At 36.7% G+C, this 27,919-nt stretch overlaps 1 protein-coding gene across 5 annotated transcripts in view; it reads right to left on the bottom strand.

The window, feature by feature from the left end:
* Positions 1 to 27,919, bottom strand: part of LOC131571971 (disks large homolog 2) — a 620,230-nt gene that overhangs the window by 351,282 nt on the left and 241,029 nt on the right. For all 5 annotated transcript variants that reach the window (XM_058824787.1, XM_058824783.1, XM_058824784.1 and 2 more), the window contains one exon: positions 16,858 to 16,908. In XM_058824787.1, coding sequence (XP_058680770.1) covers positions 16,858 to 16,908 — 51 coding nt within the window. The remainder of the gene's footprint in view (positions 1 to 16,857; positions 16,909 to 27,919) is intronic.

The following is a 27,919-nucleotide window of genomic DNA, read 5'->3' as shown; positions in this document are numbered from 1 at the left end:
AGCTTGCTTTCTTTTTGACTGCTGTATAGCTACATAGTACTACAGAAGATGGAGTAAACAAGAACACATTCTTCTCTGCTCCAAATATGTGAGGACACTGGTTTTGGATAGTATATAAACAACAACAAAGAATGATGAAGTGAATTTTTGTCAGTTTTCAGGTTTAACAGCAGTGCTACTTCTGATTTCATGCTAAACAATACTGTTGTCTCACTAGGCCTGTTTCGAGGAAACTTTATTGCTAAGTGCTTTACTATTTAATTGATGTATTACAAATATGAAAGAAAGGAGAGAAAATAAATTAAAATAGAAGAAAGGGAAGGGAAGATAAAGGCACTTGTCTTTGCCTTATGACACTAGAACAAAATAATCAGAAAGAACAGTTTCTCCACCCATTTAAGTTTGCATACTGCTCTAAATTATTCATTGGGTTAATGTCTTCTTTCTCAATATCTCCAGAACAACAAACTGTTTTCTCAAACAATCTACTGCTACAACAAAATTATTTAGGATCGACTTACTTTTTCATTCAGTATTCTCTGTGTCTAATGCCTTCAAACTTGCTTCCATGGAATGCAGACTCTACCTTGCAGCACAAAGATGGTGACTGAACATCCACAAGAAAAACTTATAAAATCAGTTCCCATTTTCTGCAGTAATCTCTTGATGTTGACATCATTCTTGCCATCAAGTAATTCAATTATATATGTTCAATGACTGGGTTTTCCACAGTATAAACGTTAGATATTCCAAATGTTGTGTAATGGAGATAAGCTGCCCTTTCTTAAATCCAGAGAGAAATCATGTGTACTTTCCTTGCAGCACTTTTGTTTTGAAGCACACACCATTGTTTGTGATGCAAACACTGTGACCTTCAAATCCCTGAAATGCACTGCAGTGCACTTCTTTTAAAAGGACTTGATGTTGCAGGAGAGGCTTGGAACCGTTGTTTTGATCAATGCAACAACTCACATAATTTCCCAAAAGAGCTTGGATAGTTCCAGAAACTATGAAATTAATCTGAACTGTCTCCCAAATGTGTTCTGGTTTTAGATATGTCAAGAAGGAAGACTTAAACCCACCGGTTAAAATTTTGGACTGTCCAGAAAATACTTCTGTATCCCAGCAATAAAGCAAATGAGGATCCTCTGATTTCAAAATGAAAACAAAGCGACATTACTTTCCCTATATCAGACCAATAGTCAGTAAACTGAGTACCAAAAATATCACCCTGAATAACAATTTTGGCAAATATTTGGAATATGAAAAAGACCCAGCACTTCAAAAAGAGATAATCCATTTCAGTTGAAATAGAATGGGGCCTGAGACCCAGTTTTGTACCCACTCACTGAGTTCACACCTAGTATTGTATCTGGATTTTAGACCAAAACTTTTTAAAATGAAAAATATCCCTGTAGTCCCTTTAAAAATTGCCAGTCTTCTCAGGAAAGTTTAACATCCTTGGGGTACAGAAACAAATTCCCTCTAATCTATTGCCTTCCTGATACTCAAAATCAGGAATTCTGACTCTACAGTAGCTTTTCTTTCCACTTGCTCTTTTGGAAGGAAGGGTCAAGTATCTCAGTATCCTATGGATGCAAGCTACCTGAGGACTGAAGTGATTTCTTAGGAAATGGAAACTGTGTTCATAGCTCCTCCCCAGATTAAGGAGATCTTCATTACCCACATCTCTACTTGAATGGTGACACAGTAACAGCTACCACATATCCATTCTGTCCTCCCCACTAAATGAGCAGGTTCAGAGAACCTCTGGGCAATTAAACTTCTTAAGCCCATTCCAAACTCAGGGACATCATGTTCACAAGTGGTGCCAGCTGAAGACAAGTGATGATGATCTATGAGCAGCAGCACTTCAAGGAAAGCACAAGAGTGGAATTAAGGTACTCAGCATCATTTGTAGCACATTTGGACATGCACACAGACCCCATAGTGTCTAAATCATCAGTTACTCTCTTAGAACTTTATCTATGTAGGTGTTTAGGCCATCTGAGTCTGTATGAATCTGAGACACAAATAACACCTTAAAAGGGTGAGAACTCCCTTTCTCCTGAATGTGGACAAGTGAATTCTAGATTACATTATCCTGAGAACCACTTGCTAATTTTACTTTATTTTTTTCTTTCAAACCTGATGGAAAAAGTCAACTCACTAATTCTGATAATCACTTTACCAGGTATCTTCACGAAGGCATAACATTAATTTTTACTTATTTTTTAATTATATAGGTAATTATTACCCTGTAACATCATCAAGCAACTTATGTTTTCCAAAGGGAAGAGAGCAATTATCACCAATTTTCAAGAACTCTGAAAGTTACTGCATCAATAAGATAAAGGTAAAACCAGAACAAAATAAAAAGCATCACTGGAAATTGAAGCATTTGCTTCTTGGTGTTATTTTCAAGGGTATTTTCTGTTATTCTAAATAAGAAAATATTTTTAAAATTTCAAGAAGAAAGAATTTGGGCCCATTGGTATTTTGATAAAATTATTATTTTGAAAGTAACGTTTACAGTTGTAGTTCCATTTTCAACTTAACTTTTAAAAATAATAGTTTGCTATTCAGTTTCTCATCAAAACCTCTCTCTCCTGTAGATCTATATACAGTCTAAAATTCACCTGCAACTAAACCCACCTGGTTTGGAGCCTTTTTTTTTTGCATTTGTTTCCTATTGACTTTTTCATGATTTTGTTTTTCATTGCACACTTGACAAACTGGCATTTTTTCGGTATTTTTGGACATGGTTTTACTTCAAATATGTTGCTTTACAATGAACCTCAATCTAACATTGACTCTGTGGTATACTGGAATATGTTGACTAAATTTAGCATCATAGTAATGTCAGTGTATTGTACATTTCTGTTCAGAAATAGTTAATACGGTTATGCTCTCTGTAGTGCTTCATTATTCCATTTGACTTTTGTATTTTTCATAAACTCTCCTTATAAGTGAACCAAGAGCTTTTGTATCTATAAATCTCCTTTGGTAGTTAGTCATGGTATCTAGAGAGTAGATTTACCTGAGATAATACAATAAAAGCAAAATGTTTGTTAAGCATAGCAGAATAATATAACAGGAATGAAAATCTGACAAACTCCAAAGCATTCATTTGTGTCCCATAACATCTGTTACTGTTTTTATTTCCTCTTCATGTAGGCTGCTTTTGTCTAATGCTTATTTCTCATTTAAAGTTTTGTTTATTTCAAGTGTGTGTTATTTCAACCACTTTTTCTTGGTTTTTTTTTTTTCAGTGGGCATGTACTTTTGATAAATACATTATGGTTATACTTTGTCCCTCCTCCACTAAATTCTGAGCAGATCTGAACAAACTAAAGACCATTTTTCCTGAAAGTTTCAATTAACCTATTAAAAAGCCACTTCAGCCACACACAGTTCAGCCTCCATTTATGGAAGGATGTTTTCCACTGATGACACTCTGATGTATCATCTGGTAAACATTAAGAACTTGTGGGGTTGGCCTCTACTGATTCTGAAGCCCATTAAAATGATAACATTCAACACCAGTGCTTATCCTATAGCACCTTAAACACTGCTCCTCAGAACAAGGAGATAAATATATTTAATTTACAAATACTGTTTTGAAAAAAATAATTACCTTTATAATTATGCCTAAAAGTTAATCTAAGACAGAGGACACAACTGGATCATTTACCTTAATATAGGCTATAGGACCTACTTAAATCCTCTCTGGAGAAAAATGTCACTTAATTCCACAATGTCTCTTTCTTATGCAGAGCAATTACTGCAAAAAGGAGACAAAAGCCAGGACAGGCTTGTAGTTTCCACTCTTACAGAATCCATTCCCTGAGAACTCCATTTTTCAAACAGAAACTGGAGCTTTAATACCTTCCTTACCTAATGTCTTGTCCTTGTTGTAAAAGGAGGATGGCAGCAAAGGCTGATATGTTGTTTTAGAGCATTTAGTATGCCTTTCTGATACCTTAAAAATATGCCACAATCACAGCTCTGTGTCACACCAACATGGCTGAACCTGATCTGCATCACTGACATCCTGCTGTATCCTGTCCTTTTCAAAATGTCTGTTTGCCCTTTATCAGATCAGTTAGTGTTTGACAACCCTTTCTGAATGCATTATTGTTATCGCCTTCTTAGTACTTTTAATATGCTCTTTCCCCCCCCCCTTTTCTATCAGTTGCCTTGCCTAAAACTTTCATCCAGTCCTGCTCCCTTGCCAAGCTGACCTATTAATATATTTGTGTCCAGACTCAACTGGTCTAAATTCAACATCAAACCATCAGCTCCTGTTATTGCCTTCCAGATCGGATGAAGAACATTCTCTTAAAGGTCATTTCTCATTTAAATGTACGCTTTCTCTGACCAAGTGAACTCTTAATTTCCTCCCCAAGCAAATAAATTTATGAAGGTACCTGCATCTCTCATTAAGTGTGTTTTCCAAGGTCACAATAACCCACAAGGTCTGCCCTAAAGACACTTCAATTATCAGTATCTTTTTCAGGTAGAATTAAGCAAAAAATTACAAAAGTTTTACACATCAGGTGCCAATTCCTGTTATTTTCCACATCTCAAAACCTTTTGATTCTATTACTCTCAGTTATGCACTGTAGGTCTTCACCAGACCTTTGGTTACAACACTGGACTGAAAATTTGTGTTTGGCTGATGACCAGCTAAGGAGGCCCAGGACTTCTTTTCAGTTTCATTGTTTTTGAGAGTCCTTGATTTCATACACAGGCTGCATTTTCTTTCTTAACGCACGACTTCAGACTCAGCCAGTGTAAAATAGCTGTGTTTTACCCAGAACAGCCTAGCAGTCCTTTTCCTCTAACCTACACAGACACTGTGATCAATCACTCTATCCATTTACCTTTTTTAAACATCACCAGGGCTTCTGCAATACTCAAAGACCTCTTGAAATCTCAGCACAACGGATGCAGATGCTGATCAACTAACTCCGTTAAAAATCAGGTTGGAAAATCAAGGCCTAGCTCATTCTCATAATTAAAGATAGTTCTGGGGTTTACTCACACTCAGTTACATTAGACTGAGTCCTTGCCGTATCTGAATTTCTCTGATTTCCTTCCACCTAGTTAAAATAGTGCTGAATTTTCAGGAAGATCATGGTTTTTCTGAGCCTGTTTTGATGGATATTTCTTTGCTGTTGGGAGAGATGAGCAATGGCATTGTCTGGAGCTGGAAAACCAGGGGAGACATTGATTTTAATGGCCTTTATTACTTTAGCTCAATGTAGCAGTCACATTTTCTTTTGTACTGTAAGTCTGCACACACACACAAAAAATGTTAACTTAATCATTTCTCCCTAAGCCACATTATAATGAGTACACCTAAAAAAAGCCATATTCATTTTCTAAGTTTCCTTCCAGAAAGGCCTTCCTCCCATTTGAATTATAACAACAGATCTCTAGATTTCCCATGACAATGTTTAATATGAAATTTCTATGCATATTAATTTAATGCATAGGTACAGCATTTTTCCTGGCTTAAAAACTCAAGTTTCAATATTCAGTGCTTTAATTACATATTTATTGACAAAAAAAAGTAAAAATACCTCACTGTGTGATGTAGTCTTATTTCTGCTTTGGAAATTTAATAAAAATATCTATTGGTCAAATATTTATTATCATTCCTAAATAAATACTGGATGGACAAGTAGTAAATGTACATATTTCAGCCATCTTAAAAATTCAAGATGCATTAGAAGAGTATAAAAATGCTATCTTCTTTCCCATATTTCCTAAACTTTCATAAATTTTGTAGTACTATTAAGGTCCTTGAGACCAATGGAATAAGGTACTTTTCACTGTGTACTTTTCAAAGTGGACTGGAGAAGTAGGCTACCAGACTACAGAGCCTAACACATGGGTGTTTCCATGATATTCTTACAGCTGGCCTGCTCTTCAGTGCTCAAGTTTCCCCATCATGAAATAAAATGGAAACACAAAGTACCTTGACCATCCTCCTCAGTTAACAGAAAGATTTTCACTTTAAAACGCTATTCAACATTAGCAATGATTAAAGTTACAAGGCCATAATTCCATCATTTATTTTAGTGGGTTTTTTTGAGGGGGCTGGTTGTTTTTTTGTTGTTGTTTTTTTGTTTGGTTTGATTTTTTTTCCCCTATACAGTGTAATCTCTGTTAATGCCAGTCTTTGTATTACAATGCTACCAGGAGCTCTCTTCTCCTTTGCAGGTGAGGTACAGGAAATGTGGAGCAACATAAACTCTGCAAAATTAAAAAGCACTCAAAAAATCAATTATTCACAGAATTCAGTCAGAATTCATATATCACTTTAAGTTGCATAAGGTGACTTTCAAGCCATGCTTACATCTCACCAGCTAGGTCAAATTCTTAGGGTAAAGCAATATCTTGCAATATAAAACATGCATAAGCAGCATGGAATTGCTTTTCATCTACTTATTGCTTCACATACCTGGAATTCCCTGATCCATTTGACATCTAGTTTCAGTTTTAAACACAGGGAAAAAATTGAGACAAAACAGTCTATATCATAGAATTTCCAAGAACTTTCACATGCTACTAAGTGGGCCATTGCTCCTGCAAAATTACTTTGCAAAAAAGTATGTCAGATAAATTCTTAGCCCTCTTAAGACAAGGAAAACTGTTCTTCCCTTCAGAGAGCCAAAGATAAGCTATAAGTGGTAGTTCTAACTGGAAGACAAATGACCTTGTGACTGCTTCAAATACAAATGCATATGAAGAGAAAATAATTGTAATGCTGCATCCAAAAAAAATTTTATTGGGATAATGTGTTAAGGTACACAGCAATGACAGTTCTGGAATTCAGTCTGGGTATTCCACCAATTTTTTCCACTTATTCCTCTACATCTTTGCATTTCCTTTCCCTACCAAAATGGCAACTGATTCCTCAAGGTTGTGCAGCCCTAATTTATGCATTACAACTGATTCTAAATTAGAACAAAAATGAAAAGCAATTTTCTGCAATGAAAAACATTACTTTTCCTCAGAGACAAATCCAGTACATCAAAGATGCCTTTTTAAAGTCCTGCCTCGAAAATGACCATCTTTGTGCAAGGTGATTATTATCATCTCCAGAATGAGTCATTTTGTGCTGGTAAATTGAGGTTTATTTTCCCCATTTACTTAAATGCACATGTTTCAAATCTACTCACTATTTGCCAATGACAGTTGCAAAACTAAGTGAAGACTGAGTCAAACCAATGCTTTCTAGCTCATATGTTTTTTTCTGCAAAAAGATTCCTACACAGATTTTCTACAATAGACTTTCCTACACTAGATTTCCTACAAAAGACTTTCTTGGAAAAGACAGCATTTCAGACACACATATAACTGATTTTTTTTGTGTACCCTCCACTAGTGCTCCAGAAGCTTCTATTCAGAACTGGAATGTTTATTTGGAAGTTACACTGGCAGCTCTACTTATTGGTGACTAATGCTGATAAATGTGGCGTACCACAGGGTGGGACACTCCAGGTTTCCTTGGGTGGTACACTTGGATTGATTTCTCTTAGCAGGCTTTTTACAGACTCATAGAGTCATCAATGTTGCAAAAGACCTCCAAGATCAGCAAGTCCAACCTTTGACTGAATACCACCATTCCCACTGAAGTACACTGTGAAATACCACACAAACATTTCCAGGGATGGTGATTCCACCATGTCCCTGGGCAGCCTGTTCCAAAATGCCAGTTTATGCCAGTTTGGAAAAGTCAAGCTGGGTGAAGCATAATGCCTATTTGTTTGCACTTCCTGATAATTGGGACACAATCCAAATGCTAAGAATACCCTTAAATCTGGTTTAAGCTCCTGAAAAATTATTTCTGGCCAAAATAAGGCTGGAGAGGAGAAATTTGCTCTTCTCCATCAGAATGGAGGACTAGGGTATAGCACCAAAGGCAACCCTGTTTCATGGTACAAAGCCTTTTTCCCTCTTAGACCAATATTATCTACTGCACACCAAAGTATTCCTTTCAGAAACTGCAGTATTCTACTGATTTGACCTCACTGTCAAGCAGCTTCACAAACTGCCTCCATTAGATGCTCACTTTCCAAACACCAAACAGAAGTGAGATAGAGCTTAGACTTCAGCTACAGATAACAAATAGACTGAAAGGCCACATCTTAAACAGGTTCATCTGAGGGAAAGGCAATTTTCATGTAAAGTTGTAAATAACACAAAAAAAGCAGCAGAATTACTCCCTGAAAGTTATATTGGCTGTTGAGAGTGAGTGAGTTGGGAAATGAGAGAAATAAATGGCTGATATTACCTGAAAAATAAAATGTCAATATAATATTACTAATAATTTAAAAGAATCAGCAGCAGAACATTGCCTCGAGGCAGCTATGATTTGCATGAAGTAACTTCTCAAATAATAGGTAACTCAAGGTCTTGGTGATCTTGGCACAGTAAAATGGATACAATTCAAGTAGAGATAAACATGAATGCTTTTTTCTTACACTCACAAAGAAAGGTAGGTTTTGAACGCTTAAATAAATGATGATTAACTTTTCAACGTTTCTTCGGTCTTGATATGGAATATATGTATCTTTTGCCTACAGTTGATTTATTTTGTTTCTGTCACTTTGAGGACACTTTCTAGTATCGTGTTAGTGTCTTCTTTTTAGGGTCTCTATTTTGTACTGATGTGCTCTCCCTGAACAAGTCCCCTGCGAGTTTTCAAACCCTAGAGAGTTTAAGTAACTTCAGCTTGATTTAGTATATTGGAGAATGAAATTTACTCCTCTGGGAACAAAACAGCTCAGTGTGCCAAGTGACTCTTATTAAATTGAAAAAAAAAAAAAAAGGCAAACAATCTCCAGTTTTCTTTGTCTGGTTGAGCATTCTTTAAAGCTTCAAATTATTAAAAAAAAAAAGTCACCATGAGCCTTTTTAATAAAATATTCAGTTATTTAAGGTTTCTCACTTAACAAAAGAAGTCTTCTAATCTTCCCTGGACCTGAGGACTCATTTAAAGAAACTGTGAATCCCTCAGAAGAAATACTCAGAAATTACTATATGAATCAGTGAATACATAAACATTCAAAATTACATATGCAAGTGAATAAAAGCCTAATTAATCCATAGTAATACAATTATTCTTTGCCTTGGAAAACTTGAGTAATCAGGTGTAAATCCAAGCTGTGTATTTTTTCACCTTGAAACAAAAAAAGCTAACACATGTGCATGGGTGCAGACATCCTTCACTGCAAAAATGCCCTGAAGAGTTTAAATGGCATTTCAGTGATACATCCAAAGAAATACACCATTCTGATTTATGCAAGTTAGCATCCATGAAGTGGTTTTCAGACATTTAGATTTAAAAGCAGAATTCTAAGAAAATAATAAGAAAATAACAATTGCTTTGATAGGCACCCAGAGGGAGTTAAATCTTTAGTGTTATTTCAGCTCCTTTTTCTAAGCATAGTATAGCAGTTTGGTTTTTTTTCCTTATTCACTTACAGCCTTTCCCTCTCCTTTGTCTCCCTTTTCACAGCTTTGCAGATTTCCTGTCATGCCTACTGGGATGCGAAGTGCTGCCACTACACATCTGGGAAAGGATGTACCCTCTGCACAGCTGTAGCAATGGTGAAATACAGGGCAAATCTTCCTTATAAACAAAGGTTCAAGCGAAAGCCACTGGCTTTCTTAGCATTTTTCCTGGATATCTCAAATTCTTCTGGCAGCATGTACTCAGAAGCAGTCCAGATATCACTATGTGGAGATAAGACCAGTCCTCCTAGTCCTGCCACTGTTTCCAGGATACTATCAGTGCTGCAGCAGCTCTACTTCATCATGCTCCTTAGCCATACAATTGCTAACAGCAATAATAATAAATAAAAATAGTTTGTTCCCACCTCTAAGTGGGGTATAATATCTGACAGCTCTTCCTTCATTTCTCTAAGTCTTCACTTTCAACAGTCTTCAGTAAGACAGCTATGCAGGATAATTGATTTCCAGTCCCAGACACTGAATGTGAAGGATGACAGCTAAGAACATCAGGCAGGAGCCTCTGCTTCTCAAAAGGTAGGGCCCACCCTCTCCCAGCTCTTCTCCTTTTCCATGCACACTCTGGGCTGGCATGTTTCACACCTCTACCATGCACTGGTGGAACAGTTGCCCACAAGACATGTAGTACACCTCTACAACCAGGAACAGTTCCAGCAGAATGACTCTTTGACAGAGTAAGAACAAAGTTTTCCAGTGATTAGTTATATTTTGGGTACCAAATTAGGGCTCCTCTGAGGTGAAAGAAAATAAAAAAGACCAGACTCTTCCAAAGGATCTTAATTTAGATCACTGAACTAAAGCAACCAAATTCTGCAGTTCTTTTGGAAAATGTTGAGCTGGTATTTCAGCATCCCATTAGCAGGACTTGACACCAGACCCCTTTAGTTTCTTTCATTGATCACTCCAGCACAGGCTCATGTCAAGGCAACATCTGGTAAGACAAGAGAGGTGAAAGGAGAACACAGGCCTTGCTTCAGCCATCACATTCAGGGGCCAGAGCCTGCCCTTTCCAGTGCTTACAAACCTCCCTGCAGGTGAAAAACAGCCACTAGCACAACCAACCATCAGTCTCAACTCTAAACTAAGATGTGATTGGAATTAGAATGTGCAACAGAATTTCCTTCACAGGAATTGCATGCACTACACACGTATTTTCAAGGATCTTTTAATTTCTTATTTCACAGAACTTTGTTGTATACATACACAGAGGAATGCACTACAGAGACTCTATATGGATACACAAGAGATCAGTACTTCAAATTGTTTGAGCAACTGTGAAAAAGATGGGATTTTCATTCTCTGCTTGCTGATAACGCAGTACCATAAATAAACACTTCTGCCTCTTCTAAGCCACTTCCAGGAAAAAAGAATCCTGTGGATGAACTTTCTAGCAATAAACACCTATAGGTCACCATTCTACTATGAATCTGCAATAAACTAGTCAATAAGGATTCTGTCTGTGAATTATAACTTATTTCTGTCTGAGGCTGCAAGAGTAACTACCACCTAGGAAGCAAGCAGGCAAAGCCTATCAAAGACGAAATGTACTAAGGGCACAGAAAAAGCTTTGAAGTGAAAAGAAATCATTTACAGTTCTGCAAAAATAAACATTCAGAGAGCAACTCTGAGTTTGGTGGAGCTCATCAGGTACCTGAGGGACACTCACTTTAAAAGATTTACTTTCTCCTCTTGGAAGATGCCAGACTACTCCACTGGGGCTGTTGATGGTTGGATATTGATTTTTGCACTGTGGACTCTCAAAAGGCATCTACATTGTACACTCTTAAACTTTTAAAATACCTTTTCCTAGTGGCCATTTCTTGACTACTCCCTTCCTCTCTGTTATTTCTGAAACAACTAAAGGAGGATTTTCCTAGCACTGCAGTGTCCTACAGCCTCAGTCCTGAGAGGTCAAAGCATATTGGTGCATGAACTGCTCTCTAAGACCTTAAAAAAAGGCAGAAAGAGGATTCACTACTGACTAATAGTGAAAACCTCTTTTCCCAGACAGAGAAGCAAATGGTGAGAAGCTGGACATATCCTGAGTGTATCCTGGACTGCAATCAAAGCAGCAGGGCCAACAGATCAAGGGAGGGGATTCTGTCCCTCTACTCTGCTCTGGTGAGACCCCACCTGGAGTGCTGCATCCAGCTCTGGGACACCAACATAAGATGGATGTGATTTTGTTGAATGAAGAGGAGACAAAAAGGTGATCAGACGGCTGGAGCACCTCTCCAGTGAAAACAGGCCAAGGAAGCTGGAGATCAGCCTGGATAAGAGAAGGCTCTGTGGAGATCTTAATGCAGCCTTCCAGTACCTAGAGGGGGCTTGTAAGGAAGACGTGGATAGACTTCTTTTTAACAGGGCCTGTAGATGTAGGACAAGGAGTTTAAACTAAACAAAAGCAGATTTATCCTACATCTAAAGACGCCACTTTCTACAATTAGCAGAGGTTGCTCAGAACTGTGGATGCCTTATCCCTGGAAACATTCAAGAGACTGTTAGATGGGGCTCTGAGCAGCCTGAGCTAGGGGAAGCTGTCTCTGCTCATTGCAGAGTGCTTGGACTAGATGGCCTTTAAAGTTCCCTTCCAACCCAAACTGTTCTATAATTCTGTGATCTTTACAAAACAAGATATATATGGGTATAAAAAATAAGATATCAAGTCAAATTAAAATACTTATGTAATTCAATACTATCTGTTCTTCAGTGTTCCAGCTGTTCATATCTTTGAAAACTTCTACATGTTCATCTAGGAAATGAGTGATGAAAAAAGAATGATTAATAACCCAGTAGCGATTATTTCTTAGGTTTACAAGTATAAAAACAATTAAGAGCTGAGGCCTGCAATAAATTCTTTTCTGAAATGTACCAGGATTTTTTTTTCCACTGCTTCCTCAGGATTTTTAAATTTTAGCCTTTAAACTATAATTTCACACAATAATCTGAGTTGGAAGGGACCCACAAGGATCATCGAGTCCAGTTCTTAGGTGAATGGCCCATACAGGGATAGGACACATAACCTTTGGTGTTTTTAGGACCACATTCTAATCAGCTCAGCTAATCTAACGTCACCAATGTCTAGTTTTAGCCTTTCTAGTTAAGATGTGAATAAGCCCTTTAATTTGGTGAAATGCAGAAACCCAGTCTTTCAGAGAATGACAATCTCCAAGTAGAAAAATTAAATCTTCTCGTAGTGGTGCTTGATGTCATTGAACTCTTAAGTCAAAGGAAAGAAGAAACAGAGTAGATTTCTCAGTTACTCCACTGAACAGAGCCTGTGGCAGGTACAGATTAAATTTATCAGAGCGAATACAACACAGTCCAAGTTGATAAATCATCATTGGGAATTTACTCTTTTGGAATATGATTCTATGAATATATTTAACCAGATTTTCTAAGGAAATAATTATGCTATGTAAGCATTCATACCTGTCTCTCCCTCAGCTGGAATGAGACAATAGGCAATGGCAATGAAATCTAAAAAAGCGAGAAGGAAACAAAACAACAGGTTCCTAAAAACTTTGTAAAACTATACGGTTATTTAAAAACCAGGGACATTCTGAGTGTAACCTGTATTGTTATGACCAGCCAGAAAATTCACAGGAGTATCAAAGAAAAAGAAATAGAGACCCTTCATTCATGTCTCAGCCTTGGCAAAATTCTCAGTGAGAGCTCAACCTTTTCAAATTGACTGACCAAGGTCAGTCAATCTCAGGATGCAAATGCACTGGGAACTAGATGCCTTTAATTCCAGTGTTGATAGGATTTGATTTTCCAAACAGTCTATTTCACAAAAACTAATAGGGTTCTTTTATTCAGATACAAAATGAAAAACATAAGGAACATCAAAAGAATCTATTGAAAACAGCTCTATTAATCATAAATATCCTCTTTTTGTCCAACATCTAAAAAGTAGGCAAGGTTAGACGAGCAAAAAGGTTCCGAGATCTGAACTCAGATGTTGAACTCAGCATGAATCCGATATCAATCATTAAGTGACCCACTGTCTTTCTTAACTATTTTTCCGGGTAAGTATTTATGTTGCCTGATATTCCAACCTCTGTTAAAATCTTCAGCATCTGCCTCCAAGCATAGCACTTGTACCAAGGAGTCAGTCAATTAAAATTTTCCTCCAGCTTAGGAAAGTTGGTTAGGCTTTGTACCAGACATTATTTGATCATCTCTTACACTGACCACTGATTTGCAAATGCAAATAAGTCTCTTGATAGTGCTGGGTATGGATTTTCAAGTCCTTCAGTAATGGAAGAGTAACATCACTGCACTAATATTAATTATTTTATATAGACTTTCCTTTCTAAAATGTACTTAATATCCAAGCTAGAGCAAGGTAATATTTTATTTTTAAGAATTTTGTCTGAGTATGTATTTGGGCATTGTAGTTTTTGTTAGGAATCACAAAGTATTAGTCTACATGCATATCTGTATTTTACGCTGGTAAGTTAGCAGAGAATCTCACATATTCTCTGAGGTCTTAAAAGGAATTTAAACTGTGGTTTTTGTTGGGGTTTTTTTTTTGGGTTTTTTTTCCCAACATAAGAGAATTTGTTTGATTTCTCTGAACTCTGTAACTGTTATTCAAGTGTCTCCTTATGAGAGCTCTAAATGAACAGTGAGCTCAGAGATTGGTGAAGGTACCTGATAAGTGGCTGGCACAACTGAAGAGTAAAAGGATAAGAGCACCCACTAAAGAGAGGGCTGACAGGGGTGTACTTACAACTTCTTTAACTCTTGGAAGCACCACTGATCACAGATTTAAGGTGGATCTGCCTCAAATTAATTGTCTATGTCAAGTCTCTCTGAAGCCTTTTAATCTCAAATCCCCAAGTATTTTTTAACTGCAAACTAGGGCACAACATTTTAAATAGAAACAACTGAATAACAGCATTTCAAAGACAGAAAATTTTTTTTAAAAAGCTTTCTTCAAACGCCCCCTGTAACTTTGCAGTCAACTTCCTGGTACACCAGCAAGGTCTTGGGCATGCTCAGCAAGTCCTGAACTGTTCTTCCCACCAGACCATTAGCACAGTTTGCTCTTGGCATTTTTGAGACCCTGATGGTTTGCTCTCCAGCTCCACACTGGGCACTTTCTGCCAACATGCACACAGAAGTCTTATTTTACCCCAAGAGAGGGGGACATCTCTTCACACTGGGGCAAGGTTCACACCAATACCAGTAATTCTCTTCAGGAATAGGTCGCACAAATCCATGTCACCTATGGATGAAGGTGATCTCCTAATAATTAAATTAACAGTGTAGAGACTGGGAAGTGCTCTGAAGTCATCAGTCCCTTAACACCTTCCCTTTCATTCTATTATTTAAAAAAAGGTAAGTAAGAATGCTTTTTCCCTAATGCACCTTTTTTTTTCTTCACCTTATAATCTTTAAACCATACTGACCCTTTAAAAATGTGGATAAATTTCATTAAGAAAATCTTTGCTGGTTTTGATGATGCAGAATTCTGTGACTTGAACAACTGGACCAAAATGTAATGTTTATTACCAGCTGTTTGATATGGACAAACTACATTTTCCTCTCTCAGCAGCAGAAATCTTAATATATTTTGCAACTTTGCCATTAAATAGAGAGATGATTTCCCTCTAATTTTTAAAAGCAGTTTTGTGGAAGAAAATTGGTAATCAAGATGGAGAATGTCTTCTTTTCTGAAAACACTTTTAGTCTAACATAAATGACAGATATTTAAAGGCAATCACTTGTGTTTTATATCTCACACAAAAACCAGCAGACACAGTACCCTGCCTTTGAGACAAAACACTGATACATGTGACAGAACATTTCAAGCAGTAGTAATCAGAAGCCACAGATCCAGCATCATCAAGAAAACAACTGAAACATTGTCCATTAAGATCTGTATCTCTTTTTGCTATTGTTGTTCAGCCTTTAGCTGATATTACCCTGCACTATGAATAACCAATTATCCGCATCTGACAGGTACAGGAGATGCAAATCCCATCCGTTCTGCAGCATGTACACTGATAACTTACACATCTGTTAAAAATAAAGTGCTTTTCAAAATATCACCCAGGAGGCATGTGTTCTGTTTTCTGTTCAGTGACCTTTGGAAACTCTAGTCCAATGAATAACTTGTGATGCGTGAGTAAGTTGGGAGGCAGTAGAGGAAAAGTGCCTATAACCTTATATGTTATCTGTTAAGAAGATGGCTATGATAAAAAGATACATTGCTCTTTCATAATTTGCCTGAGAGAGCAAATCAATGAGAACATAAACTTGTATCCCCTTATGTTTAATGGTTATGGAATTCATTATCCTGGACAATTAAAAATATTATATGCAGAAAAAGCGCAGTGAATTTTATCGTTTAAGTATCTAATTTAATGGTAATTTGCCACCTTAGAGGCATTTGTTCACATGGCATCAACCATATTTTGATAAATCTGGCCTTCCATTCAATCATTTTATGGAAAGAAGATGAACTGTGCTTCAAGATGGAAAAACTTCATATTCCCAAGATGTTGGTAGAACATTACAGGAATTCAGCAATGACATTCTTGCATCTGTTAGAAAGCAGATTTGTAAGCATTCTGACATATTACAAAGCTAAGACTTCTTCACACCCTACATGGCCCATATGGCCTCGATCTGTGTCAAAGTCAGCACTGTAAGACAACAGCTACATAACCAAAAGGCAAGGAAAAACCACCAAATCCAGGGAGACATGGTACAGCACATATGGCTTTGCTTTTGGTGCTACATTACCAACGAAGCCTTCAGACAAAGGCCTTCACTGCAAGCCCTGATTACAGCTCAGGTAATTCAGCCTTTGAATAAGCATATCTTTTAAGCATAGATATGGTCTACAGCTTTTATGTAGCCACTTGAACATTAAAAACCCTTTTGAAATTCTTCTTTTATAGTATAACACTACACATCCGCTATCATGCACATATGCCAGGAAAACAAAGATTTTTAAAGCAAAAACATTCCACAATTCCAGTTGACAAGCTAAAAAGGGAGTTACTAAGTCATAGACGGTCTTCATAACAACCAAACACCCAACTGAGCACTGACAAGGGTTATGGGGAAGAAAAGCATTTTGAATGCAAGTAGCTAAACCATAAACTTCTTAATAGTGTGAAAAACTTACCTGTTGTATCACTCACATTTTTACAGTTTAGAATAAACAGTGGGTGCCTTTATTCAAAATGTAAACAAATTTATTCTTAACCAAATTTAATTTCATAATTAATCACATTATTTTTATTACAGATTGTATTTTTCCTATAAGACAGAATAAATTGTACTTACCCTCTCCAATGTAATTTCTTCAAATTCATATTCAATTTCTGTTCCATTGACCTAAAGAAAAATAAAATCAGAAAATTCTTTAAATCACATGGAAGGTAACTTCATAGGCATACTGTATAGCTGTTTCAGTATCATTGGTTTACTGAAGCACATTTTTCAACATAGAGCTGAGGAGTTCTAAAGTACTGAATACTTAACTCCGTTTTGTCTTGGGGGGGCATTGTCAAGCCTATAAACTGAAAATAGTAAAAGTTCAGTATGTAATGGCTATATAAATCACCAATGTAATAAAACTGATATTTGTTAAAACATCTCTGTGGACTTTATGCCAATGTTTAAATAGTTTCCAAGGTAATAGTTTCAAGTCAAAATAGAAGACCTGCTTCTAATATTCTCACAACAGAAGAAAAGTTACTTATGCATTGTCTTACCAGCTCCAATTCACATTGAAATACAAAACCAGACAAGAAATTCACAGTACTTATGTAAAAATTACTCACTGATACACACACTGAAATACATCTTGTTTACTATATTAACCTAGGGCAAGAACATGACAGAGAACCTTTGCAAGAGACAGCTGAATGGCAGAAAGGCACAGAATGTTAATGTAATTCCTATGCTGAATCCCAGTGTCAAAATAAATTACACTACAAAATGTAAAGCACCAAAATAGATTGTGCTGGACAAAAAATCTATCAGCTGAAGAGATGACACTGATTTAAGCAGTATTCCAAAACCTTGTTCCAGTCTGACACAGATTATTTTTGTCACTCCAGGCAACTCACCTAACATACCTTTCTCCCTTTTCTCATTTCTTAAATGGGTAGAGTAGAGCATCTGAGAATGCTACAAAGGTTCACTGTATTGCAGGTAAACTGCAGAGCAATGAAAATATATCTATCATTAAAATCTCAGAAGAATTTCAAAGTATCACTTCCATACAACTAGTCAGCAATTTTTGACTTGGCCAGAAAATATTGATTAAAAAAAAAAGAAAAATAATTATTAGAAAAATTTATTAATCATGCTGTTTTAGTTTCTGTAATGATGGGATATGCCTTGGAAAATAGCTTTGCTTTAGTGTCTTACCTAATTTATACTTAATGAAAAAAAAGACCTAAACTAAAGGAAAGGATTGGGATTGACTTCATCTTGGAGGAACAAACTTGTTATTCCTCAAAACATGAACATTTATCACTCCTCCCCACTCCCAACTGCTAATTTTCTGTATTAGATTCCTAACTGCAATCATAAAACACTGTATATAAATAATTCTTTATCTCGTCAAGCACCTTTCAAATGTAATTAGGCACTTCCCCTGTGAATATTTTAACAAGGTACATGTATCTGCCAAACAAAAGCTTCCTCTAAAATCCACCAACTATTTAATTTGTTTACAATTCAAGATGTGATAAACCATGACATCAGTAATAGAAATACAATCTCCAGAATCTGTGTTGAAAAGGAAAGAGAGAGAAAAGTCCAAATAAACAACTCATGCTTAACAATTGCAGGAAAACACAGCATCAATGAATATAATATTTAATACGTGCATAATATTTTGGTTTTTTAGTTTATTAGGATTGGGTAATCACATCACATTACACTTACACCACAGATGAACAAAACAATTTTACTACAGGATGTATTCCTGACCAATGTTATCACTTTAATGCTTTCTACACAGACTCTTTTACTAATACAGGCAACTTACTACACATGAAGATCTTTATAGCTATTCCATTTTTTTGTCCTTTCTTGTCTAATGATAATGAAATCAAAGCTATCTATATGTCTCTGTTTTCATGAACTTCTCTTTCATCTCAGGTTGTTGGATAGCTCTGATGTATGCCTTCAATTCCTCAGTCTTGCTCTATAAAGCTGTCTTTGCTTCACTGCTTATAATCGCTTTTCCTTTGCATTAAAAACTCATTAGTGCAGCAAAATGGGAAAAAGAGGGATATGAGAAGTGAGCAACCTCTGTAGAAAGATGAAAGGAGAAAACACAAGCTGAATACTCAATTTGTATTTGCACACAAACGGTATCTTGCTTATGACCATCTGAGGGGTTTCTATTATCCTCCACAGTGGCGATTCTGAAAATGCCTTCAATTCACATCAAAATTAATTGCAGCAGAGATCCATTGTCAGGCTCCATAGCAGCAGGGGTGACATGAATTAAAAAGCTGATCTTGATCCAGCTCCTTTTGTTATTTAAACATACATGTCTGCATATACCGTTCACTGCCCTGTTTGTTTCGCTGGTTGCTCAGCAAACCAATGCAATTATTTCTTAAAGCATCCAATAAGATACTGTACCCACCTGAGGCAGGTGGAATGTTGCTTTATGCAGTACCACTCATTGCTAGCACCATTAAACTCCACATTTAGACTCTCTGGCTGCACCTACACTGCTAAATTATAGTCAGTTTTCAGCCAAGTCTCAGTGCTCAGGGCTGTTTCTGTCTGGAGCCTGCTGGAAGCAAATGGCCAAGGAGTGAGCCAACACTTAAGCAGAAAGAGAATCATGGCTCCAGCACTGCAACTGGCTTGTTGGTGCTCTCATTTAGCAGCATATGGACATACCCTCTGTTTTTGTACATTTTAACTTGACAGTCTGCCTGTCAAAGTAGCAACAAGCTGTCTGAACCTGCACCTTCCATTCATTACAAGTAGCGGCAACCTACTCTTGTGTCCCTCTTTGCATGACTTTTCTAATCCTGATTTTATATCAGATTGCAGCAAAAAGAAAAAGCAAAATTTACTACAGCCTCCATGATTTTAGATAACTATGAAAAACTACAAACATTTTCATTCTGTTTTCTCTTCTCCACAATCAAAGAAACCATCAGCATTTTACAATTGTTTGGGAAAAATTCTTTCTCAGCTTCCCGCAGTGCAAGCTTGTTATGACAGATATATATAATCTCAAGCAAAATTTACATTTATAATGCTGAAATGTGAGGTAGTCATCTAACTCTATACTCAAGTAAGTAAAAACTCTATACTCAAGTAAGTAAAAACAGGTGAAGGTCTTAATTAATTTCATCCTCTGCTAAAAACCTCAGGTAGGTGAGGTGAATTGTGCCCGGATATTTCCTTTCACTATGTACAAAGAGAGTCTAAAAATGATGTGTGAAGTTAGGTGAGCACTTGCCTTAAATCTGTTTTCTCTGCATTTCTCCTGGCTATAGACTGGTAACAAATTTCTGCTTAAGGGATGCCGTAAATCTTTTATAATTATGCACCACTTAAAGGCCAGATCTCCGGTTTAGCAGCTTTTCCAATTGCTTTTTCAGGCTTGTCTGCACCTGTAACTGGCAGCACATGCCTGGCATGATATCCAGTAACTACTCCCACAAGCCCAACCTATAAGGATATCCACAAGGAACAACTAAATCTTTCCCCTTCTGCAAAAGCCAAGAAACAGCGCTCTTGGCTTCTGTCTCTGATTTGGGACACTGTCACTGATTTTGGTGTCCCAAACCAGAGACATCAGAGACAGTTCAAGAGTGCTGTTGAACTCTTCTGAGAAAGATGCTCAACAGCACCTGTGACAGCAAAGGGCCACAGACTGCAGCAGAAATGGGTAAGGGGTACACAACATGAAGTCCATGGGAGGACACAACCAACTGCATCCCTTCTCCAGGGCACAGGAGCTGGAATCATCACGTATGTCATCCAGGAACTTGCATTTCCAGGAGAAGAAAAAAGGTACTGTTGACCAGAACAAAATGTAAAAGTGCTACATGAGAGCAGATGCCCATGAAATTTTTAGATAATTTTGAGGACCTCTGCTGCACAGCCAACACACACTTGTAATGCAAGAAAGTTCTCAGCCTCCTGACCTTACATATGTTCATAATCCAGAGTGAGATGAATGCACAGCCCTTCTTGAGTAAGTTACCAAAAGTTAATTAAGCCCCAGTGTTTAAAAGAATCTCCCCCAAAGGCAAGGTAACAGTTACCTTTCATTTACAGCAGCACTCTAGAGGACTCACCAAAACATTTGACAAGGAAATGTCTTTAACAAAGAGAGACATAATGTAAGGTAACTATCCAGACTCCACCATTCAAGAGAGATTTCCTGGCAAACTCTCACTGCTATTAGAGTTCACTTACCTCTCTAAGAAGAAAGCACTACTCATCTTCAGCGACACTTACTTTCAGGAGAGTGAGAAATAAGAAACAGGTAGAGAGGTTTTTATACACAATTTTGTGAAAAATCTGAAGCCCAGCATACAGAATGACAAAGTAAGGACCTGACAAACTCAGATTTGTTGGTTTCTTTATGTGAAGATTCCTAACTTTTCAGGAAGTTTCTCTACTGCAGTTTAAGGGTGACATAAGCAGCTGAAGTAGTCCCTTACTGAAAAAATCAGCTCTACAGATTATGCTAAATCCCTGAAATCCTTGAGACAAGCATTCTTTTGGGGTTTTCGTTGTCTGACACATATTCTGCCACTTCATTAATACTTTTTAAGATATTTTTTCTCATAATAACAACTGTAATTTGATATTATTTTATTCTACTACTGAAATTATTTGATTTGATGGACTTGTTTACACTTGAAATGTAAACATTGCAGAATTCTTTCTTGCTATACTTCTATCCTACTACACCTGCATCCACTCAATAAGGTTTATATTTCATTACATGAATTTTAGTGATAAGAACTGTATTACGACAGCAGGAACAATCTAATCAAAACATACAGTTTATTCAACTGCAAGATTTCAAAACCCCTGGATCTATCCTTTCTAATAAAAACTGCCATCAGAGCCATTTGTTATGCTAAGTCTAATTTTCAAGAAGAGATTGTTTTGCCTAAAAATTACATCTGTAGACTTTTATTTCAAGCAAAACTAATTTTAATCATATTTAATTGGGTATTGTTTTTCAGAAAACTGCAAGAAAGAAGACTGCTGCTTCTACTTCTGCTATCATATGCATGGGAAGATAACTATCCTGACACTGATTTTCATTCAACATGCAAAATTTGCTCCTTTGGTTTCACCAGTTGTCTCATCACCCAAACCTCACCAGAATACAAGATTGCCAAATTCTTGTTGTACAAGTAACCTCAGGATATATTTGCCCTTCAGAAATTTCCAGTTGGCTGTATAATTAAGATGGTCACAAATTCAGAGAATCATAGAATTGTTTGGTTTGGAAGAGACATCTTCCTCTAGACCATGTTATTTTACATTTCAGAAACAGCAAGCCCATTTGGCTAGAAAGTATTAAACAGCCTTTCACAATTTCTATTTTGCCACAAAAGCTAAAGAGTGATCTTTACTTAGCCCTTTGATGACTCTAGATTTGGGTTATTTCTTTATTAATTGTCAAAGGAAAGCTGTTCTTTTGATATTGCTTTCCAAAACCATTTGAAGTTTCCTTTCTTACTGCATATAAACCTACAAAAAACACTCTCCTGATTTCTTTCATTCAAATGTGATGACTTTGCATTTTCAAGCTGTCCTAAAAAGGCTGCCAGAAAGTTTTTCATGCTAGTCTTTATCTAAGTGAGTGAGTGCATTTTATGGACTATTTATGCGAGATATGCCACATCCATTATAAAATATAGCGCATAACTAAGCCCATTTCCTTCTTTTTACTCAGGCTTCCTTTAGGAAACAAGGAAAATATGCTCAATTTTTGAATCAAAATTTACCATTACCTAAAACTTTCTTGTTGTAATATGACTTTTCTGGTGAGAAGACTGAAGAATAAAAACCTATAAGGTTTTCAAAGAAATTTATACTTTATCAGGAATAGATCTTTGTGGATCCTTCCACAGATACTTAGGAAGGACTCAAGCACCAGCCACTGTACATCCTTTAGGGAAGATATTACCCTCAACACATAATTAGCAGAGCTCCAAGAAGCCAAATCCAGCTCTTGGTCAACACCTGCAAATATCTGCAGTCATGATTAACTTGTACCCTGCTCAAAGGGTACTATATTCTCTCATTCTTTTCTTTTTAGATGTCTCTTACATCCTTCAGGACCTAATTTTTATTCAGCCTCTTATCCAATAATTGTCACAATACTCACCCTTTTCTCTTTCTGCCTCTCTCAGTGTTATCCTGGCTTTTCTTGTTTTCATTCCCTTGGAGAAAATACCCATCTAGCACGTAGATGGGTATTATCACTCTTTGGTTGATTGCCAGATTGCAATTTTATTTTACTCTACCCCACTTCTCATATTTTGTTCAGAGCAGTAGTTTTTTCTTGTCTACTTTGAATCACAATCCCCGAGCTGTGATTTTAATTCCTTTCAGTTTTTTTTCTTCCTTATTGTTACCTCCCCAATTAGTTATGTTTTCCTCTCACACACAGATGCACACACACACACATATCAATTTAAACTTTATCTAATCCCACTTCATCCAAAGCATTATTCATTATTAGTTTTCTATATTTTCATCTTTTCCAGCTAAACTTGAAACAATTTTCTCCCATGACTCCTCTTAAGCCATTCATAAACTCCATGCTCCTTGATTCTTTCCACTAATGCTTCACCTGCTTTACCATAGTTTCAAGACCTTGTCAAAATAAGGGATTCTTTTCTGGTTTCCCCTGCTCACTCCTCATAATCCTTTTTGCTATTCAGGAACAATTTAGATTTACTTATTTTTAGCTGCTTTGTCACCAGAGAGCTGGCACTTTCTACAGTATGAAAAAAAAAAAAAAATTGATGACTTCTCCAAGCTATTCTTATTATTTTGTAGGGTTTACAATGAGCCATCAATTTTTACTTCACGTCTTTGTTTTGTTCATGATGGAAGCACTATTTTAAGTGTAAGCACTTGATACAGCTAATGCAGACTCAACACAAACTTCCTAGATTTATAAGCCTAATGCAGGAGCAGATAAAAGAAGAGATCATTATTTCAAGTGGGGTTCACAGTAAATGGAAGTGAAATTACATCTGTGTGCAAATTCTGTTTAGGCTAGCACTTCCACCTTGTACAAAATTAGTCACAACGAAAGAAGAAGAGTGCACAGCTCAGTTTTGGCACTTGCAACCTTCTCCCTTATGCTAAAAGAAATTAATATACCATCATATTACCTATCTAAGTGTAGACATCCAAGTTAGGAAGTGATCTAAGTTTTGGGTTTTTATACAGGTACTGGAGAGAAGAATCAAGGGGGGTGATTTATGCCATGCATCTTAGCCTTTGGATGGAATTGTTTAAGAACCTGCTTGCCCACTGACTATATGGGGAAACTCTGGACTTGCAGTATTTGTATCCTAAAAAAAATTATTTCTTAAAAAAATGACAGGGTGTTTGGAATTAGGTGATCTTTAAGGTCCCTTCCAAACAGTTCTGATTCTATGAAAGTTCATCTTTTTGTATCTTAAACTTAGAACATGTATCAGTGCAGAAACTTGAAACGTACATTCCAGAGAACTGGATGCAGCAATTTCTTCCCATAAAATCACATTCTTTCTTGAATAATTCAGGTAATTTACTATACAGCTTCAGAAGCTCATAATCCCTGTACCTCTTATTTTCTTCTGTGCTTCTGCCATTGCTGACACAGTAATATTTGAGTTATCAGAAACACTCAGTTTGTTGGGTTCTTCTATCTCTGCTGTATTTCAGACTTGGAAGAAAATCCATCAAACCTTTCAAAAAATTTGAACAGTTCAGAAATTTCTAGAAATTATTTTTCTGGTGTAATCTATCATTCCATGAAAAATATACATAAAAATGGAAAATAGCTGTTGCTTGATTCACTTTATTTCATCAACGAAGATTATAAAGTACTAGCAAAATGGGACTTAAAAAGTAATTTTAAAAATGTTTAATACTTCAAATTGCATAATTTGATTTTAAAAGTTGGTAACTGTAAGAGTGTTTAAAAGGCAGAAATTATTACATATGGGTTAAGTTTGATTCATTTAAACATGAGTAATATATTTTTCTCAGTTTTAGGGAAAAAATCAGTAGCATACTAACTGGCAAAATTTTAGGCAAGGAAAGAACAGCACTAATTAACTTCATTCTTTGGTATCAATGACATGTTTATATAGCTATTATATAACGAGATATATGTAATAGGCATAATAGGTACACCATATTTCCTCAATAAATAAATATACAACCAACATAATCTAATCTCTTACAATTTGCTCAACAGGAACATACTCTGACTCATATATTTGTGCCTAAAATTATCTACCGGTACCTTTGCTTAGCTTTGAGAGTTAATACTCCTTTCACTGCTCTCTCACATATAAAAAATAAATCACAATCAGTGAATTATTTTGGGTTCTTTTGTTCTTATGTGTTAACTCTAGCATAAGCACTGAAGGCTAAACTCTACTGTCAGCAGCCCTGGTGCAATCCCACTGGTGTCACTGGGCTTGTACTGAAGCTTGTGTAACTGAAGTTGCAGGTACTAATCCATGGGATGTAGTTACACCTGCAGGAGGAAGCAGCCCTGGAAGAGTGAAGGAAATGCCTGCACTAATAGTAAAAATGAGTAATAAGGAATATGCACACACATAAAGTACATGCACATTTATAAACCAATATGGATTCAACAGGACAAGCTTTTTATGCATGACTCAGTTGCTTTACAAGTATTTTTACAGCAGCAGAAGGATTTGCTGTTTCTTTTAAAATCTTTAGTGTATGTAAGGGAAGGGAGCCATACTCCTCTGCACTCTACTACTGAAAGCATAGCGGAACAGCTCCCTCATACCCAATTAATTTTGCTGAAGGAAAAAAAAAGAAAAAAGAAAAAAAAAGACATTTTGAATGGCTGAGACAAAACCAGTGGTTTTCTGCTCCTCCTCCCAAGCTCAAGGAAAGAAAACTGATGTAACTGCTGTTCACAGGGATTAACCATGTAAACACGGAGAAGAAGCTAACACAGCCTAACTGATCATCACCAGTCCCAATCTAAGCCTAGCCAATATTCGGCAAACTATCCCAAATACTTCTCAAGCTTTCTTGGTAGGAAAAATTGGTTTGCATCAGTTCAAGGGAATTTGAGTTTTTCACAAAAATTCTTTCAACTTAAATCTAAGGAGAGAGGAAAAAATCACTTTCATCCGCCTTCAATCAATCTAATTTCTGACACAATAATGAAATATTAAACTTGAAAGTCACTCTGAAAGTAATTTCTATGCATTGCCGCAGTATTCTAAAAAAAAGACGTTATTTTCAAGAGTACCTATTAATGTATAACAGCAGAGATGAGAGAAGCTTTACTAAAAAACTGAGGAAAGCCAAAAGAAAGCTTGAGAAAATTGCTGACACATAATCCTCTTTAAAACAACACAAAAATATCGCAGTGCTCTCTTGCTATAAGCCAGCAGTGATGAAAAGACCTATGGTACAAGAAATGTGGTACTCTAAGAATATTTTTACTACACTAAAATGCACAACTGCAACACAGAAGTACTCTGAAAATGTTTCATGTCACGCAATACTACTTTAAAATGTCAAGTATTTCATCATCTGTTTCCAGAAGTAGAGTACATTTTACCAGTTATATGAAGTATCTTTATTATATTCTCCATAGGTTTCCTGACATAATGAAACCTTTAATTTCCACATCAGAGCTGAATTATTTGGCAGCAGAGATGAGGAAAGTATTCCAGTTCCTATTTCAACAATATGCAATGAAGTTTGTGGCCATTAACAATCACAGATAAATTTGTGTACAAATCTTCTCCTGGACATCAAATGCTCCAATATGCACTAGGCCACTAACCAGACATTTTACTTGCCATTACTACACTGTACATGCTCCAGTATGTCTGCTCCACAGAAAACTTATTTTTCAGGATTAAATTTATTTCTGCTTCATCCTGGGCTCATCACAGGAGCCATAAGCCCATCAAAGGTATGGACACACATACCCCCACAAGCAGAGAGGCACCAGGGCAGGTGGAGGTACCCTGGCAGAGACCCTTCCTCTCCCAGGGAGGCTCAGTCCCTGGCTCAGGGTGACACCCAGCACTGTGGGTCAGCTGGGGGACACCTTGCAGCCTGAGGAGCACATCACTGTCTGAGGGGCTGGGACACTGGCAGGATGCAGGAACAAGCATCTTGGCATTGCAACAAGACTTAGGAGATGTTCAGGTGAGGAATAAAAGGTGTGGAAAAGGGAAGAATAGATGTGGTTTAGAAGTAGAGAGGAAGAAGTACAAGAAAACAGAGGGGCAAGTGGATAAAGGGGGCCAGTCACAAGTAGACAAGGCTGGTCAGTTCATTTCCCTGTCTGAGCCCTGTGCCTGCTGAACATCTTCTGTCATGTCTTCTATTAAAGTCCATTTTTACCTATTTTCTTGGCTAAGAGGCTCTGTGTCTGTGGTACCAGCAGCTGGAGTGCATCAAGGTGCCCACAAGCAGTGGGTGATTGCCAGCAATCAATTCAACGTGATGCTAAACCAAGAAAAAAAAATCTTTGCGGACTTATTGCTATGTATCTCCTACTTCACCCAAGCAGAAAGATTATTGTGACAGGAAAAGCTGTTCTTACAATCTTCTTGAATCATTCTTCACCAAGAAACAGCAGGGAAAGAAAAATGGCTAGAAAATATCTGGAAATAAGAAACTGGTCTCAAAGTGTAACTGATGGAGGACAATATTAAAGCTTTAACTTTCGTAAAGCAGGGGAATTTCTACAAAATATAAACAAACTTGATTTTAGCTACAGCCAAAAATCAAAAATATGTGGAATTAAAGAACTGGGGAGAAAGTAAAGTATAATTTATTTTCTTTCAGTAGATCTACATATAGAGACAAAGTTCATTGAGACACGATTGAAACAGGGATACCCAATTCGGACCAACCTGCCTTATTGATAAGATCAGTCTCCCCAAGACATGAGGATGGCTCCTGAAGATTGATCCTTATTTTGAAAGGAAGATTAGTATCTTTCAACAATTCCAAGATACACAGAAAAAAGTTTCACTAACTAGAATATATTTGTGTCCTTCGGCATGAAATTCAAATTCTTGGGGAAGGAAAGAACATTTCTCTGACTTAGTTTACAAACAAACTATAAACTAGTACACAATGCTTCTAAAAA

Source organism: Ammospiza caudacuta, chromosome 2 (assembly GCF_027887145.1).
Source record: "Ammospiza caudacuta isolate bAmmCau1 chromosome 2, bAmmCau1.pri, whole genome shotgun sequence".
In the NCBI taxonomy this organism is placed as follows: domain Eukaryota; kingdom Metazoa; phylum Chordata; class Aves; order Passeriformes; family Passerellidae; genus Ammospiza; species Ammospiza caudacuta.
Note: the sequence above shows the minus strand (reverse complement) of the source record. Positions and strands in the feature narration are given on the sequence as shown.